General features: G+C 41.7%; 1 protein-coding gene across 2 annotated transcripts in view; it reads right to left on the reverse strand.

Annotated features, from left to right (window-relative positions):
* The window catches only part of smtnb (smoothelin b), an 84,144-nt gene extending 79,257 nt beyond the window's left edge, over positions 1-4,887 (reverse strand). For both annotated transcript variants that reach the window (XM_060906791.1, XM_060906790.1), the window contains exon 1: positions 4,395-4,887. In XM_060906791.1, coding sequence (XP_060762774.1) covers positions 4,395-4,445 — 51 coding nt within the window. In that variant the 5' untranslated portion in view covers positions 4,446-4,887. The remainder of the gene's footprint in view (positions 1-4,394) is intronic.
* Positions 4,888-18,162: the final 13,275 nt, after the last annotated feature.

Here is an 18,162-nt window from a genome sequence, read left to right on the forward strand (position 1 = left end):
ATCAATATACACTCACCGGCCACTTTATTAGGTACATCGATAAACTTGCTGTTTTATGCAGTTATCTTTATATATTTTTTTTAAAAAATCCCTTGACAGCAGCCCAATGCATAAAATCATGCAGATACAAATCAACAGCTTCAGTTAATGTTCAAATCATTCAAACATCAGAATGGGAAAAATTGTGATCTCAAAGTGTGACTTTCACTGTAGCATGGGTGTTGGTTTGAGTATTTCAGAAACTGCTGATTTCCTGGGGTTTTCACACACACACACACACACAACAGGTCTCTAGAGTTTACACAGAATGGTGCAAAAAAACAAAAAACATCGAGTGAGTAAACGACAGTTCTGTGGGTGGAAACAAACGCCTTGTTGATGAGAGAGGTCAGAGGAAAAATAGTCAGATTGGTTTGAGCTGCCAGGAAGGATATAGTAACTCAGAACTGTTTACAATCGTGATGAGCAGGGGGAAAAAAACAAAAAAACAAAAAAAAAAAACTCAGCATGCAACAGAAGACCACGTTGGGTTCCACTCCTACAGTCAAGAACAGGAGCCTTACAATAAAGAACAAGTTCCTACTAAAAGTAACCAGTGAGTACAATATGTTCACATCACAATCAACAATGAGCACCATCAATTATTCTATCAATTAAGCAGTTGATAGCATAATTGATGCTAACAATTGTCAATTAAAAGTTTGGATAGCATCCATCGATATCCAAACTTATCCTTGCGCATCTTGCTTGACAGCCATCCTTTTCTTCAATAGATAATCCGACCTGGATTTGTACCTACGTTCAGCCGTTGTAATCCAAGACTATCCTGTACTCATATTTAAAATCCTTTTAACACAGTTAGTATTCGTTATCTTCATTCAGTAGAGTCCGGTTTGGTTCCTATCAAAGGTTCTTCCTCATGATGTCTCAGGGAGTTTTTCCTTGTCACCATTACCATCACTCCTGACTTGTTCATTAGGGAGCTAAATCTACTCTGGATTTGTGTAAAGCTGGACTCGATGGGATCTTCGGACTACCCCACACAACAACGGATACATTTAAGCATGTTATCCATTTTGCCTTTTTATCCACACTAAAAACATTGAACAACTAAGAATAGGACGTTTTCTAATCCACTCGTCAAAGTGGATGAACGTGAAAATACCGTTTCCACATCACAATGATATAAATGAGGATATGATAAAAACACTGACAGACGATAATCACGTGGAATGTACTGCACCGCTGTTACCTGCACAAGATATCTTCATTTGATGTTTGACTGCTTTGTAGTATACAGACACCCCTGTGCAGGCAAGAATGCAGGTTTTCTGTTCATGTTGTCAGAACAAATGAAAAATGGCAGACATGACGTACATTGGACAGATTGGACACGCAGTACCACGTCCAACACGCCTTCACGTTTCACTGTTGCCACGCTAATGAGCGAACATAAAAGCAAAACATTAACAACTTCAATAACCCATATGACCCTCAAAACTAACTTTGTAGCCACCACAAATTAATCTAAAATATATGGTAAAATTTATTCACTTGCTATTTATTGTGACTAACATTACTCTGCAATATTACTTTGTAACATGCTAAAGATCTCTGAAATACAATTCCAGGTCAAGTATGAATGTGTGTCTATGGCGGTGTTGGAGAGACGCGATATATATAGCTGAAAAGTTCTATGCAGACGCCTGAAAATATTAACTCGTGAGACATGCCCAAACGACTCGCATCACATTTGCCAACTTTCACTGAAGTATCACATTCTTTTTCATGTTCTCTTACCACTTTTTTTTTTTTTTTAATATTCATTCACCTCACTTTCAGGAATTGTTTGATACCAGTCAGGATCACAGTGGATCCAGAACATATACCAGGAACACTGGATGTGATGCCTGTGCATCACAGTAATTTTCATATGGCAGTGTGTCATTTCACTATTTATCAGGTTTTTCTTACTTTTTTTTTTAATAGAAAAAGAAAGAATTCAGGTCTGTGAGAGAATCTTTAAACTTGGGCTGTTACAATGATGGGTCTACAGATGTTCTGTATGAAAGTAGCATTGCTGCCAACACAAGATCATGAGAAATCTTGACGCCTCTCTGATCACAGAGATCACATTGTACATCATACAATAGGAATTGCGCTGGTTGCCTTCATGTTGACTCTTTTCCTCAGATATCAAGATACCCATATCAACACTTATCTTCAAATTCATACGTGAGCACCACAACCCAACTGTTCCTGCAGCAGCGGTACCATATCTACTTGAGGGATCAAAGTGCCCATTTCCTGTCCAGTACATGCCCAGAATGTTCACATGTTCAGTAAAAATTAAAAGTTTTTGACGACACGAGTCTAGTTAAATATTAAACGCAAGTTATATGTCCCATTGTTATAAAAGTACTGCATAAAACTTCCTGGTGGAGCCAAACACAATGGCACTGAGCCCTTTGGCTGCAACTCATAATGAAATGTAAACAATAACCTTTGTGATTTTAATGTTTAACCAAGGTTTCAATGAGAAATCCATTTGGATTCAAAATATAGCTGGGATACTAAATACTCACGGCATGCGTATTTTGCAGATAAGACCCTCCCCCCTTAACTTTGACTTAAAATTACCACAGAAAAAGAAAACTGTACTGTTAGTAAGTTGTTTAAAGGGGACATTTTATATTTATAAAAAATACCCCACCCTTACTTTCAGCGATTGTACACATACATTCGGGTATCTGAAGCCTACCAACCCACAAACTCTGAAATAAGACAACCAGTCAGTTTCTTTTGCTCTGCCCATTTCAGAAAACATGCTTCAACAAGCTGTTCAAATAAGCGAATTGCGAATCTCGGTCCGCGCAGTGCATTATGGGATCGCTAATTTTGTTGGCTACCAAACAGCACTTCAAAATGGCGGAAAGCAGTATTGACAACTACGATTTAGATCAGTTTAAACTTTGGGAAGTTGACGATTTGAAACGGTTTTGCAGTCGTCGTGGACTGCCTGTGACAACCAAGACCACGACTGGCACTAGGGCAAAACGTAAAGAAGAACTGGTTGCCCTTGCCTATGCAGCATCAGTCCAGAACTTACCATGCGTTTTAACGAAGGATGAGGAGACACAAGCTGTCAAACGACTACAAGTCCTTGTTGACAGTTGAAGGCAAACAAATTCCCGACCCTCTGCAGACAACCGACGGGTGGTTGGACGAAGCCCAGGGGCTTTTAAGCTGTGGCCACCATGCACGTCAGTCGATATTGCTGAATATTTACTTGACGGACGAAAAAGCGCTACTCCATCGGCTTCGAAATGACTACAAGCGTATATATAACGCGTATAACGTTAGGGCCTATGAGGCTAGGTAATGGGGACCCAACATGTATGAGATAAAAGTGCAAACGGAGGTTCACATTTACATGACCCGTCTTCAGATGTAGGCCCAGTACAATTGTGTTTTCTTCCACCGCTTAAGTTTATAACTTCCGTTAGTACATTGGTAAAAAGCACAGTGTGCACCTGTCATAGTTTTACAATTCACTTAAGGCTTAAGGTCTTTAAGCCAATCGCTATAAAGCTTTAAAGTTCACGGTCCACTACCTGTCTTCCTATAGTAACTTCAGCACCTCGGTAGTTCGTTTGGTAGCCGAAATAGTTGACCTAGAAAAGCCACACATGCATACAAGCGTTGCGCACTTCGCTTATTCAGCTCCCCTTTCTAGGTCACAAGCAGGGCTCATTAGAATATTAAAAATGATCCCACCCCCTTCATCTGAGTGTCTCCACCCATGGAGTGAGAGCCGCCTTTGTAAATATTTATTCATGACAAAAGTACTACCTGATTGGCCAGCGGAAAAGGGGGTGGGGTGAACAGTGGCTCGTTATCATTTAAAGGAACAGGCGCTCAAATCGGCCGTTTTGAACAGGGGTGTTTTGGAAGCAGTGGGGCTTTATCATTGTTATGATTTGGTCAAAATACGTCACAGACATTCCATTTAGACCTCAGGGAACTGTGTCAACATGTGGAAAAGGAGTAATATGTCTCACCTTTAAAAGGAAGTGAGTAATATTCCCCATCCTTCTGAAATGCAGGATTGTTGAGTCAACAAATAGACTTACATAGTGTGTAAGGTGTGAGCTTGGCCAAAGTCCAGATTTTTATTTATTTATATTTAAGTCAGATGTTTTTGTTTTTTTTAAAGAGAGTGTTCCCCTTTTTAACACTATCCAGGTGTTTAATTTGTATAGCCTGTATGATCTGGATTTCATAATATGAACATCACAAAAGACACTATTTGTGAAATTGTGACATGTGTATTAGTACATTTTATTTACTACACAAGAGTAAACATCAACACACAGGGTTTGAAATGGACTCACCAATTTCTGAAGGGACGTTTCATCCAAACTTGAGTATCTCTGATCCGTCATTGCGACCTTCAACACAAAAACAATGTCCTGGAGCTTCAACACCTTCTGGAGCCTCTGCTGTCTGTCTGATGAGTTTCACAGGAGTTTTAGGTCTGAATGTGAAAAATACTCATACAACAGGAAGATAAAGACAGAAAATCCAACATGTTCCTCAGTTTACTGTCTACACTACAGAGATTTAGTCACATCTGGCCCACAATAAACCCACACTGAGGGTCCTTCTTCTACTCTATGGGCTCCTGTGTGAATTATCCTGGTGGAATAAAATCAGTCCAGTCCTCTTCACTCCCACCTGCTGAAGATCTAATTAATTAAAACTCACATATATTACAGATTTCCTTTTAAAACACGTATTAACAAGCCCAGGCACTGTTTTCGAAAAAATAAAGTCACAACAAAAAGAATGAAAGTTGCATCAGAGGTCTGTAACTCACTCCATTGTCCCTGAAACCCAACTGATCTTGTCTTCCTTGCACTTGAATAATTAAGTCGAAGCCCCGCCCTCAGGTCTCTCAGCCAATAGAAAAGCGGCGAGTAGAAGCGTTTACTCTTTGAATTTTTAGCGGGTAGCACAACAGCGTGCTTGCGTGGCGCCGCCTGTCGGTATAGTCGCGAAACTAGAGGTTTGTCAGATAAAGTTTGGTGTAAATAGTGCTGGCTGGTTGGGATTATTAAACAAGACAGCTAACATCTAATATCTGCCCCTCTGACCATGAAAGTGTTCGTGTTGAGTAATTCATTCATTCAGGGCTCATCACTGGCATCATAAAAATGATGTTGGGGTCTAAAACTATTGCACACACTGAGGCTAGATCAGACTGCAAAAGTAGGCCAAATCTGATTTTCTGTTTATATGTGACTGTTTTTTTTTCTATACTGCACAAATCACATGATGTCTCATCTTTGTATATTCTGATTTGGACACTTTCATATGTGGCCCAAAATCAGATACGGGTCTGATTTTTTTTTTTTCACTGCACAATGTGAACACCAGATTTGTAGTACTCGAGTCCAGGACTGGCGGCACGGTGGTGTAGTGGTTAGCGCTGTCGCCTCACAGCAAGAAGGTCCTGGGTTCGAGCCCTGGGGCCGGCGAGGGCCTTTCTGTGTGGAGTTTGCATGTTCTCCCCGTGTCCGCGTGGGTTTCCTCCGGGTGCTCCGGTTTCCCCCACAGTCCAAAGACATGCAGGTTAGGTTAACTGGTGACTCTAAATTGACTGTAGGTGTGAATGTGAGTGTGAATGGTTGTCTGTGTCTATGTGTCAGCCCTGTGATGACCTGGCGACTTGTCCAGGGTGTACCCCGCCTTTCGCCCATAGTCAGCTGGGATAGGCTCCAGCTTGCCTGCGACCCTGTAGAAGGATAAAGCGGCTAGAGATAATGAGATGAGATGTGACTGTTTTTTTTCTATACTGCACAAATCACATGATGTCTCATCTTTGTATATTCTGATTTGGACACTTTCATATGTGGCCCAAAATCAGATACGGGTCTGATTTTTTTTTTTTCACTGCACAATGTGAACACCAGATTTGTAGTACTCGAGTCCAGGACTGGCGGCACGGTGGTGTAGTGGTTAGCGCTGTCGCCTCACAGCAAGAAGGTCCGGGTTCGAGCCCTGGGGCCGGCGAGGGCCTTTCTGTGTGGAGTTTGCATGTTCTCCCCGTGTCCGCGTGGGTTTCCTCCGGGTGCTCCGGTTTCCCCCACAGTCCAAAGACATGCAGGTTAGGTTAACTGGTGACTCTAAATTGACTGTAGGTGTGAATGTGAGTGTGAATGGTTGTCTGTGTCTATGTGTCAGCCCTGTGATGACCTGGCGACTTGTCCAGGGTGTACCCCGCCTTTCGCCCATAGTCAGCTGGGATAGGCTCCAGCTTGCCTGCGACCCTGTAGAAGGATAAAGCGGCTAGAGATAATGAGATGAGATGAGATGTGACTGTTTTTTTTCTATACTGCACAAATCACATGATGTCTCATCTTTGTATATTCTGATTTGGACACTTTCATATGTGGCCCAAAATCAGATACGGGTCTGATTTTTTTTTTTTCACTGCACAATGTGAACACCAGATTTGTAGTACTCGAGTCCAGGACTGGCGGCACGGTGGTGTAGTGGTTAGCGCTGTCGCCTCACAGCAAGAAGGTCCTGGGTTCGAGCCCTGGGGCCGGCGAGGGCCTTTCTGTGTGGAGTTTGCATGTTCTCCCCGTGTCCGCGTGGGTTTCCTCCGGGTGCTCCGGTTTCCCCCACAGTCCAAAGACATGCAGGTTAGGTTAACTGGTGACTCTAAATTACCCGTAGGTGTGAATGTGAGTGTGAATGGTTGTCTGTGTCTATGTGTCAGCCCTGTGATGACCTGGCGACTTGTCCAGGGTGTACCCCGCCTTTCGCCCGTAGTCAGCTGGGATAGGCTCCAGCTTGCCTGCGACCCTGTAGAAGGATAAAGCGGCTAGAGATAATGAGATGAGATGAGTCCAGGACTCAGACTTGAGTCAGACTGAGTCGTGCCCTAATTTTAAGGACTTGTGACTTGACGTGGACTTGAGCACTGATGACTCGGACTCATACATTAACTGCATGAGGACTCGTAAATTGGAGACGAGGACTCGGATTTTTTCTTTATTTTTTGTAACATGCGATTATAATTTGGCATAAGATATTTATATCTAAGGGGCGGCACGGTGGTGTAGTGGTTAGCGCTGTTGCCTCACAGCAAGAAGGTCCGGGTTCGAGCCCCGTGGCCGGCGAGGGCCTTTCTGTGTGGAGTTTGCATGTTCTCCCCGTGTCCACGTGGGTTTCCTCCGGGTGCTCCGGTTTCCCCCACAGTCCAAAGAGGTTAACTGGTGACTCTAAATTGACCGTAGGTGTGAATGTGAGTGTGAATGGTTGTCTGTGTCTATGTGTCAGCCCTGTGATGACCTGGCGACTTGTCCAGGGTGTACCCCGCCTTTCGCCCGTAGTCAGGTGGGATAGGCTCCAGCTTGCCTGCGACCCTGTAGGACAGGATAAAGTGGCTAGAGATAATGAGATGAGATGAGAGATATTTATATCTTCATTAATTTTTGTACTAATTCCATGCAAGAGTGTCACACCTGCGCACCTTGGCGCGTGCATCAGATAGACTCTCGGGCGCACTCTGGACAGCGTGTGCGCCAAGCGGACTCTCCCGCGCACGCCGTAAACAACTTGCACCTGCACAGGATTAAGGCGCAATCAGCGCGCCTATATAAAGACTGTGAAAACACACTTACTTTGCGAAGTATTGACACATTACCAAGCCTTATTTCCTTGTTTGGTTTCCTGATCCTTGATTTCCTGTTTCTCATCTTTGATTCTGTCGAGTCTACAATAGCCTGTTTGTGCCTCACTCAACCTATTGACTGTTTCACTGTTTTATGATTTTTCCTGCCGTTCTGGATTGTTTACCTGTCTTCACTTGTATTAATAAACACACCTTCTGCACTTACATCTGTCTCCTAACCATCTCTGGCAGAATACTTCACACTTCCTGACAAAGAGAATGCACATTCACCTGTTCATACGTCATGTTCAGGAACAAATTAATGTTAATGGTGCTGAAACAGCCACCATCAAATGGTGCAGTTGGAGTGTTGGACTCAACTCAGATCAGTAGTGGACTCAACTCAAACTTTTCTTTAATGGCTTGGACTTGACTCAGATGTGAACACTGGGGACTCGAGACTGGACTCGGACTCGAGGTTTAGTGACTTGACTACAACAATGGTGAACACAATGCGACCTGAAATCTGATATTGGCCACGGTTTTTAAAAAAAAATTACGTGAACAACGAAACAAAAAATGAGCAATAAATCCAAATTTAACACTAAGCGACATTCTTTCATTCATGAGATGGAATGAAAATGCCTATAAATAATGATATCCCTCATCAAAAAATTCCTGTGCAAGGATTGGCCAAGGATGTCCACGTGACATAAAATAGTTCCACCATTGATTAAACAATGTATCTTGTGATGTCAGAAATAAATAACAAAAAATGGATATGGTACAAGCCAGTCATGGTATAGCCTGGATATACCATGAACTGACATCACAATTTCAAGCTATACGGCTGACTTGAGTCACAGCTGTGGCTCTGCGAGCCTTTCTGTGCATTTAGATCTTCATATCATGATCATGCCTAGCAAGGCAGGTGATAGCATGGTTGTTATATATATATATATATATATATATATATATATAAATATATATATATATATATATATATATATATATATATATATATATATATATATATATCAGTGGCGTGCACAGACATTTTGGGGGGCAAGTGCTCTGGGGGGAAAAAGGGCACTTTTTTTGCGCATGTGGAACACCTCCTCTTGTGTTCGGGTCACCACTGACCCGTTTTAGTTTTTAAAGGTGTAAAACAACCACTTAATGTTAATTTATTACATCAAGGCTTTTTGACTTTGCCAGGAATCTCTAGTTGAACAAAATAGAAAAAGAAATTTTTGTTTTCCTAAATCTGAAAATGGTCTAGCAAAAAATGTAATACTTATGTGCAGTTGTTTCTGTATGCGATGGGCTACTTCACGACAAAATAATTACAGCTTGGGCTTAGAGGGCAAACAATACATTTTCACTCGATTCATGTGTTACCTGGCTGGTGGGGCAGGGGAAGAGCTGACTGACTGCCCGATGTGTTGTCTGCGCTACGACAAGGCCGTGGCTTCCAGGACGCTATGCTGCTGCAACCTCACATTGAATGCACTGCACGCTTGTTCACGTGACAGAGCAAGAGAGACAGAGGTCCGGTGTGTGTGCGGAGGGGGCACACATCGGGACATTATTTTCACACACGCTTTTAATGCCGCGGCTTTTCTAAAAGATCATGTCGACATTGGCCTCAGTAAACTGTAAAAAAAAAAATTCAAAAGGGCACTTTTTTGGACAAAGGGCAGAGGGGCAGGTGCTTGAGCACCACCTCGTGTCTATCTGTGCACGCCACTGATATATATATATATATAAAAGGTTAAAAAAGCGATAGCATGGTACATTGCACATATGCAGGTCGAAGGTCACTCTGACATAAACAACAAACATGGCTGCCTCCAGTGAGTTTATGCCAAGATTCTTAACACTTTTAGTTTGGAATTTTTTGATGAGGGATATAAATCAAATATTCCATGCACTGAGAGGCATCGGGAATTATGGATTCTTTTCGGTGACTGGCATAATACTATTTTCTTTGGGGCTGCGCCCCTCACCAGTCACCTCAGAGAATCCATAATTTCAATTGGAGCCTCTCAGTGTATGGTATATTTGATTAATACTTACAGTGGTGCTTGAAAGTTTGTGAACCCTTTAGAATTTTCTATATTTCTGCATAAATATAACCTAAAACATCATCAGATTTTCACACAAGTCCTAAAAGTAGATAAAGAGAACCCACTTAAACAAATGAGACAAAAATATTATACAACCCCGATTCCAAAAAAGTTGGGACAAAGTACAAATTGTAAATAAAAACGGAATGCAATGATATGGAAGTTTCAAAATTCCATATTTTATTCAGAATAGAACATAGATGACATATCAAATGTTTAAACTGAGAAAATGTATCATTTAAAGAAAAAAATTAGGTGATTTTAAATTTCATGACAACAACACATCTCAAAAAAGTTGGGACAAGGCCATGTTTACCACTGTGAGACATCCCCTTTTCTCTTTACAACAGTCTGTAAACGTCTGGGGACTGAGGAGACAAGTTGCTCAAATTTAGGGATAGGAATGTTAACCCATTCTTGTCTAATGTAGGATTCTAGTTGCTCAACTGTCTTAGGTCTTTTTTGTTGTATCTTCCGTTTTATGATGCGCCAAATATTTTCTATGGGTGAAAGATCTGGACTGCAGGCTGGCCAGTTCAGTACCCGGACCCTTCTTCTACGCAGCCATGATGCTGTAATTGATGCAGTATGTGGTTTGGCATTGTCATGTTGGAAAATGCAAGGTCTTCCCTAAAAGAGACGTCGTCTGGATGGGAGCATATGTTGCTCTAGAACCTGGATACACCTTTCAGCATTGATGGTGTCTTTCCAGATGTGTAAGCTGCCCATGCCACACGCACTAATGCAACCCCATACCATCAGAGATGCAGGCTTCTGAACTGAGCGCTGATAACAACTTGGGTCGTCCTTTTCCTCTTTAGTCCGAATGACACGGCGTCCCTGATTTCCATAAAGAACTTCAAATTTTGATTCGTCTGACCACAGAACAGTTTTCCACTTTGCCACAGTCAATTTTAAATGAGCCTTGGCCCAGAGAAGACGTCTGCGCTTCTGGATCATGTTTACATACGGCTTCTTCTTTGAACTATAGAGTTTTAGCTGGCAACAGCGGATGGCACGGTGAATTGTGTTCACAGATAATGTTCTCTGGAAATATTCCTGAGCCCATTTTGTGATTTCCAATACAGAAGCATGCCTGTATGTGATGCAGTGTCGTCTAAGAGCCCGAAGATCACGGGCACCCAGTATGGTTTTCCGGCCTTGACCCTTACGCACAGAGATTCTTCCAGATTCTCTGAATCTTTTGATGATATTATGCACTGTAGATGATGATATGTTCAAACTCTTTGCAGTTTTACACTGTTGAACTCCTTTCTGATATTGCTCCACTATTTGTCAGCGCAGAATTAGGGGGATTGGTGATCCTCTTCCCATCTTTACTTCTGAGAGCCGCTGCCACTCCAGATGCTCTTTTTATACCCAGTCATGTTAATGACCTATTGCCAATTGACCTAATGAGTTGCAATTTGGTCCTCCAGCTGTTCCTTTTTTGTACCTTTAACTTTTCCAGCCTCTTATTGCCCCTGTCCCAACTTTTTTGAGATGTGTTGCTGTCATGAAATTTCAAATGAGCCAATATTTGGCATGAAATTTCAAAATGTCTCACTTTCGACATTTGATATGTTGTCTATGTTCTATTGTGAATACAAGATCAGTTTTTGAGATTTGTAAATTATTGCATTCTGTTTTTATTTACAATTTGTACTTTGTTCCAACTTTTTTGGAATCGGGGTTGTACTTGGTCATTTATTTATTAAGGAAAATGATCTATTATTACATATCTGTGAGTGGCAAAAGTATGTGAACCTTTGCTTTCAGTATCTGGTGTGACCTCCTTGTGCAGCAGTAACTGCAACTAAATGTTTCCGGTAACTGTTGATCAGTCCTGCACACCGGCTTGGAGGAATTTTAGCCCATTCCTCCATACAGAACAGCTTCAACTCTGGGATGTTGGTGGGTTTCCTCACATGAACTGCTCGCTTCAGGTCCTTCCACAACATTTCGATTGGATTAAGGTCAGGACTTTGACTTGGCCATTCCAAAACATTAACTTTATTCTTCTTTAACCATTCTTTGGTAGAATGACTTGTGTGCTTAGGGTCGTTGTCTTGCTGCATGACCCACCTTCTCTTGAGATTCAGTTCATGGACAGATGTCCTGATATTTTCCTTGAGAATTCGCTGGTATAATTCAGAATTCATTGTTTGATCAATGATGGCAAGCTGTCCTAGCCCAGATGCAGCAAAACAGGCCCAAACTATGATACTACCACCACCATGTTTCACAGATGGGATAAGGTTCTTATGCTGGAATGCAGTGTTTTCCTTTCTCCAAACATAAGGCTTCTCATTTAAATCAAAAAGTTCTATTTTGGTCTCATCCGTCCACAAAACATTTTTCAAGTAGCTTTCTGGCTTGTCCACGTGATATTTAGCAAAACTGCAGACAAGCAGCAATGTTCTTTTTGGAGAGCAGTGGCTTTCTCCTTGCAACCTTGCTATGCACACCATTGTTGTTCAGTGTTCTCCTGATGGTGGACTCATGAACATTAACATTAGCCAATGTGAGAGAGGCCTTCAGTTGCTTAGAAGTTACCCTGGGGTCCTTTGTGACCTCGCTGATTATTACACGGCTTGGTCTTGGAGTGATCTCTGTTGGTCGACCACTCCTGGGGAGGGTAACAATGGTCTTGAATTTCTTCCATTTGTATACAATCTGTCTGACTGTGGATTGGTGGAGTCCAAACTCTTTAGAGATGGCTTTGTAACCTTTTCCAGCCTGATGAGCATCAACAATGCTTTTTCTGAGATCCTCAGAAATCTCTTTTGTTTGTGCCATGATACACTTCCACAAACATGTGTTGTGAAGATCAGACTTTGATAGATCCCTGCTCTTTAAATAAAACGGTGCCCACTCACACCTGATTGTCATCCCACTGATTGAAAACACCTGACTCTAATTTCACCTTCAAATTAACTGCTAATCCTAGAGGTTCACATACTTTTGCCACTCACAGATATGTACTATTGGATCATTTTCCTGAATAAATAAATGACCAAGTATAATATTTTTTTCTCATTTGTTTAACTGGGTTCTCTTTATCTACTTTTAGGACTTGTGTGAAAATCTGATGATGTTTTAGGTTATATTTATGCAGAAATATAGAAAATTCTAAAGGGTTCACAAACTTTCAAGCACCACTGTAGACCTTACAGATCCCTATACTTTGCTGTCATGAGTGGAACCTGATATCGCCTGCTGCTGTTTGTAGCCCATACACCTCAATATTTGATATATTGTGCATTCTGAGTTGCTTTTCTATTCACCACAGTTGTAAAAAGAGTGGTTATTTGAAGTATCATAGCCTTCGTGTCAGTTTAAACAAGTTTGGCTATTGTTATTTGACCTCTCTCATCAACAAGACCTTTCCATCAGCAGAATTGCTGCTGCTGCTCAGGGGATGTTTTTTGTGTTTCGCACCAGTCTCTGTAAATTCTAGAAACTGCTGTGTATGAAAATCCCAGGAGATCCAGCATTTTTGAAATACTCAAACCAGCCCATCCACCACCAAAAACCATGTCATAGTCAAAGACATTGAAAGTACATTAAACCCCCCCACCACCACACACACACACACACACACACACACACACACTGTGTTGGTTAAGAACATTAAGTAAAGCTCTTGACCTATATCTGCATGGTTTTTATGTACTGTGCTGCTATGACATGTTTAGCTGACTGGCTACATAAAAAGCTTATGAATGAAGATACTAGTATCAGAACACGTACAATATGGCAAAAGTTTGTGGACATCTGATATCACACTGCTTCTTCCCCAAACTCGTGCCACAAAGTGAGACACACAGAATTGTCTGCAATGTCTTTGTATGCTGTAACATTACAATTCCTCTTCAGTGGAACTAAGAGGCTTAAACTTGTTCCAGATTTGGTGCACAATGCGAGTTCCATGAAGATATGGTTTGTCAAGTTTAGTGTGTCAGTGTCCTGCACAGAGCCTTGGCCTCAACCCCATAGGTCACCTCTGGAAGGAACACCATTGGGATGAACTGGAACGCCGACTGCACCCCAGGCCTCCCAAAATCCAACATCAGTACCTGACCTCACTAATGCTCTTTTGGCTAAATGAACACAAATCTAAAATCTATTGGAAAGCCTTCCCAGAAGAGTGGAGGTTATTATCATAGCAAAGGTAGGACTAAGCCTGAAATGGGATGTTCAACAAGCACATATACTGGTCATGTGTCCACAATCTTTTGGCTATACTGTATAATGCATATGGACCATAAGTACAATAACTTTATATCATTAAAGGTCTACGGAATATGATCTAATGCACACTGTGAAATCCATATTGATGCATCTTCAGTAAGATTTTTGGTGGACAATGAAATGTGAAATAAAAGAACACACCATATTATATCAACATTTAGTTTATTTAGCGTTTAAGCAAAGTGTCTGAAAATATGTAAACATATTTCCAAGTAACCCTGCTGGTTGATCTATAACTCTGTCCTAAGATGACCTAGTTCAACAAATAACACTGAAAAAGTAAATGATACTCACCATATTGTGACCTTAGCATGATATGGTTCTCTCTGGGTTAAGATTAAATGGCAGACAGAGCCTCATCCCTAACGTCTATGTTATACTAAGGTCACAATATGCCAATGGAAATACAATTTGTGACAATTTCCTGACAATTTTCTAAAGTGATTACATTGTGCACAAAACAGGCAAACAGCCCAATTTTACAATGAGATAGTTTAGTCTGGTCTTAATCTCCTAGCTAAGAGGTATTCTAAGTTCTCATGAGCTGTTAAAGAGAGAAACAAAGTATTTCTGACGTCCATGTGTATGGAAAACATTTTCAAAGGAACGGCAATCAGTAAATGCACAGGATAATGGATTATCTACCAAATAAACAGAATACTTCACATTATTTTCACTCAACACAAAAAGAACACCTTCCTGTTTCCAGAGACAGAGCATCACATGAGCATAATAAGTACAATAACAGGACTGACAACATAAAACGTATTTTTGATCAAGTCCCAGCTGTCATGAATTCTTCAGACATCTGCTTTCAGTACAATTTTGCTGTGGAGTTAAGGAACATAAAACCCCATCTGTTTGCATGCACTATGAATGGCTGGAAAAGTCAGTAAATATTACTTTGTTGTCTCTTTGTTGCTACGTGATTTGCGAGGAGACTGGCTTTTGCGTCATACTCTTAATTCCCTTATACTGTTTTCCAAATTTGAGATTCCGTATAACAGACGCGTGAACCGTAACTGATGAGATGATGAGTTGAACAGCTAATCACGGTCACCCAAATAAAATTATTTGAGTTGCATAGTTACACTGGGGGCGGCACGGTGGTGTAGTGGTTAGCGCTGTTGCCTCACAGCAAGAAGGTCCTGGGTTCGAGCCCCGGGGCCAGCGAGGGCCTTTCTGTGTGGAGTTTGCATGTTCTCCCCGTCTCCGCGTGGATTTCCTCCGGGTGCTCCGGTTTCCCCCACAGTCCAAAGACTTGCAGGTTAGGTTGACTGGTGACTCTAAATTGACCGTAGGTGTGAATGGTTGTCTGTGTCTATGTGTCAGCCCTGTGATGACCTGGCGACTTGTCCAGGGTGTACCCCGCCTTTCGCCCGTAGTCAGCTGGGATAGGCTCCAGCTTGCCTGCGACCCTGTAGAAGGATAAAGCGGCTAGAGATAATGAGATGAGAATGAGTTACACTGGTTAAATTTCTGTTGTGAGTTCAAATCCCAGGTCTATAGAGCTGCTGTAAGTCCGTTAAGGAAAAGCCCTCAACCCTCACCTGCTCCACTACATGCTTGGATTAGGTTCTTCCTCACTTTTAAATAATTTTGGATGCAAATGAGATATAAGATTGGACTGAGCATTCATTCACAGTAGGCTTATTTTTGGCTCAGAGCTGCTTTGGACATCTTAAACCCCAGCTTATTTTTAAACCAGTCATTAAAAAAAAAGATTCGGTATGACCTTCTTGGAATATTCTATACTCCTGTTCATCAGTGATCTTTTACTCTCTTTTTTGTAGCTTATGTCTTTCTTTCTATGGATCTAAAGCCTGGCAATTCATCCTAATTTTTGCAGTACTATTTATCAGTCGCAGAATAATACACAGCTTTAAAACCTTATCATGTGTATATATAATAAAGTGCTTCTATAAAATAACCATGATGCCAACTATATAATCCTAAATACTGTACACGCCTTACTTTTGGGATGTTCAGTGTGGGCTGGATAAGAAAATATATGCACAATCATCCTACAGTCTTTCAAGAACAATACAAAGTAACCCATGATTAATAAATCAGTACGGGATGATGATGATGATGATGATGATGATGGGTCAGAGCCTTTGATTTGTTTTAGATACACTCACTGGCCACTTTATTAGGTACATCCATGCACTTGCTGTTTGATGCAGGTCTCTAATCAGCCGATCCCTTGACAGCAGCACAATGCATAAAATCATGCAGATACAAATCAGGAGCCTCAGTTAATGTTCACTTCAAACATCAGAACGGGAAAAACTGTGATCTCAAATAGTGAGACTTTCACTGTGGCATGGGTGTTGGTGCCAGATGGACAGGTTTGAATAGTTCAGAAACTGCTGATCTCCTGGGGTTTTCATACACAACAGTCTCTAGAGTTTACACAGAATGGTGCGAAAAACAAAAAACATTGAGCGAGCGACAGTCCTGTGGGTGGAAACAAACGCCTTGTTGATAAGAGAGGTCAAAGGAAAATGGCCAGATTGGTTCAAGCTGCCAGGAAGGATATAGTAACTCATATAATCACTCTTTACAACCATGGTGAGCGGGAAAGCACCTCAGCATGCAACAGCAGAAGACCACATTGGGTTTCACTCCTGCCAGCCATGAACAGGAATCTTAGAATCAAGAACAAGGTCCTATTAAAGTGGCTGGTGAGTGTATTTACTATAATTGATTCTTCATAATTCTTTTTTTAATCCCCTTACTCACTTAATTACACATATTTGAGCTCACTGATCATTAACTATTTTTATATGATTTTATAGTTTTCTAAAAGTATCTGAAATGGTTTGATGCTCACTGATACTTCATTATCTCATCTCATCTCATTATCTCTAACCGCTTTATCCTGTTCTACAGGGTCGCAGGCAAGCTGGAGTCTATCCCAGCTGACTACGGGCGAAAGGCGGGGTACACCCTGGACAAGTCGCCAGGTCATCACAGGGCTGACACATAGACACAGACAACCATTCACACTCACACCTACGGTCAATTTAGAGTCACCAGTTAACCTAACCTGCATGTCTTTGGACTGTGGGGGAAACCGGAGCACCCGGAGGAAACCCACGTGGACACGGGGAGAACATGCAAACTCCACACAGAAAGGCCCTCGCCGGCCACGGGGCTCGAACCCGGACCTTCTTGCTGTGAGGCGACAGTGCTAACCACTACACCACCGTGCCGCCTACTTCATTATTATTATTATTATTATTAATAAACAAAGTTAAAAGCTTTTGTTTAGTAGTTTTAGTATATTTAGTGAAGCTGAAGACTTGAACATGGACTATTTTTGCCTCGGTACATTAATTTTTGTAGTGTTTTCTGTTATACGTTGCTTATTATGCAGAAACTGCTGTATATGTCAGTAATCAAAGTCCCTCCCGTAGCAGGACCTGATCTTCACAGGCAGTCTCCCGTCCCAGTACTAACCAGGCCCCTTAAGGTGCATTGGGTGGCACTGATCTCCATTTCCATTGCTGGTCCTCTATATACCAGTAATAGGGTTTATATAATTAAGTTGTGTTATTTTTACAGTCGGGTGGCACGGTGGTGTAGTGGTTAGCACTGTTGCCTCACAGCAAGAAGGCCCTGGGTTCGAGCCAATGAGGGCCTTTCTGTGTGGAGTTTGCATGTTCTCGCTGTGTCTGTGTGGGTTTCCTCCGGGTGCTCCGGTTTCCCCCACAGTCCAAAGACATGCAGGTTAGGCTAATTGGTGGCTCCAAATTGACCGTAGGTGTGAATGGTTGTTTGTCTCTATGTGTTAACCCTGCGATAACCTGGTGACTTGTCCAGGATGTACCCCGCCTCTCACCCATAGTCATCTGGGATAGGCTCCAGCTTGCCTGTGACCCTGCACAGGATAAGCAGCTACAGATAATGGATGGATGTCATAAATCAATATCCAGGATATCAACAGAAAATACAGTCATTTGCATTTTTGTATGGAAATTAATCATGAAGCAAGATGTTAGAACTGTGACAGGCCTTCTCCTTCATAGCTAATAAACAAAAGTAAACAAAAATGTCCTGAATTTGACAGCACGGATTAGTTGCAGTGGT

This window comes from Neoarius graeffei, chromosome 24 (genome assembly GCF_027579695.1).
Source record: "Neoarius graeffei isolate fNeoGra1 chromosome 24, fNeoGra1.pri, whole genome shotgun sequence".
NCBI lineage: Eukaryota > Metazoa > Chordata > Actinopteri > Siluriformes > Ariidae > Neoarius > Neoarius graeffei.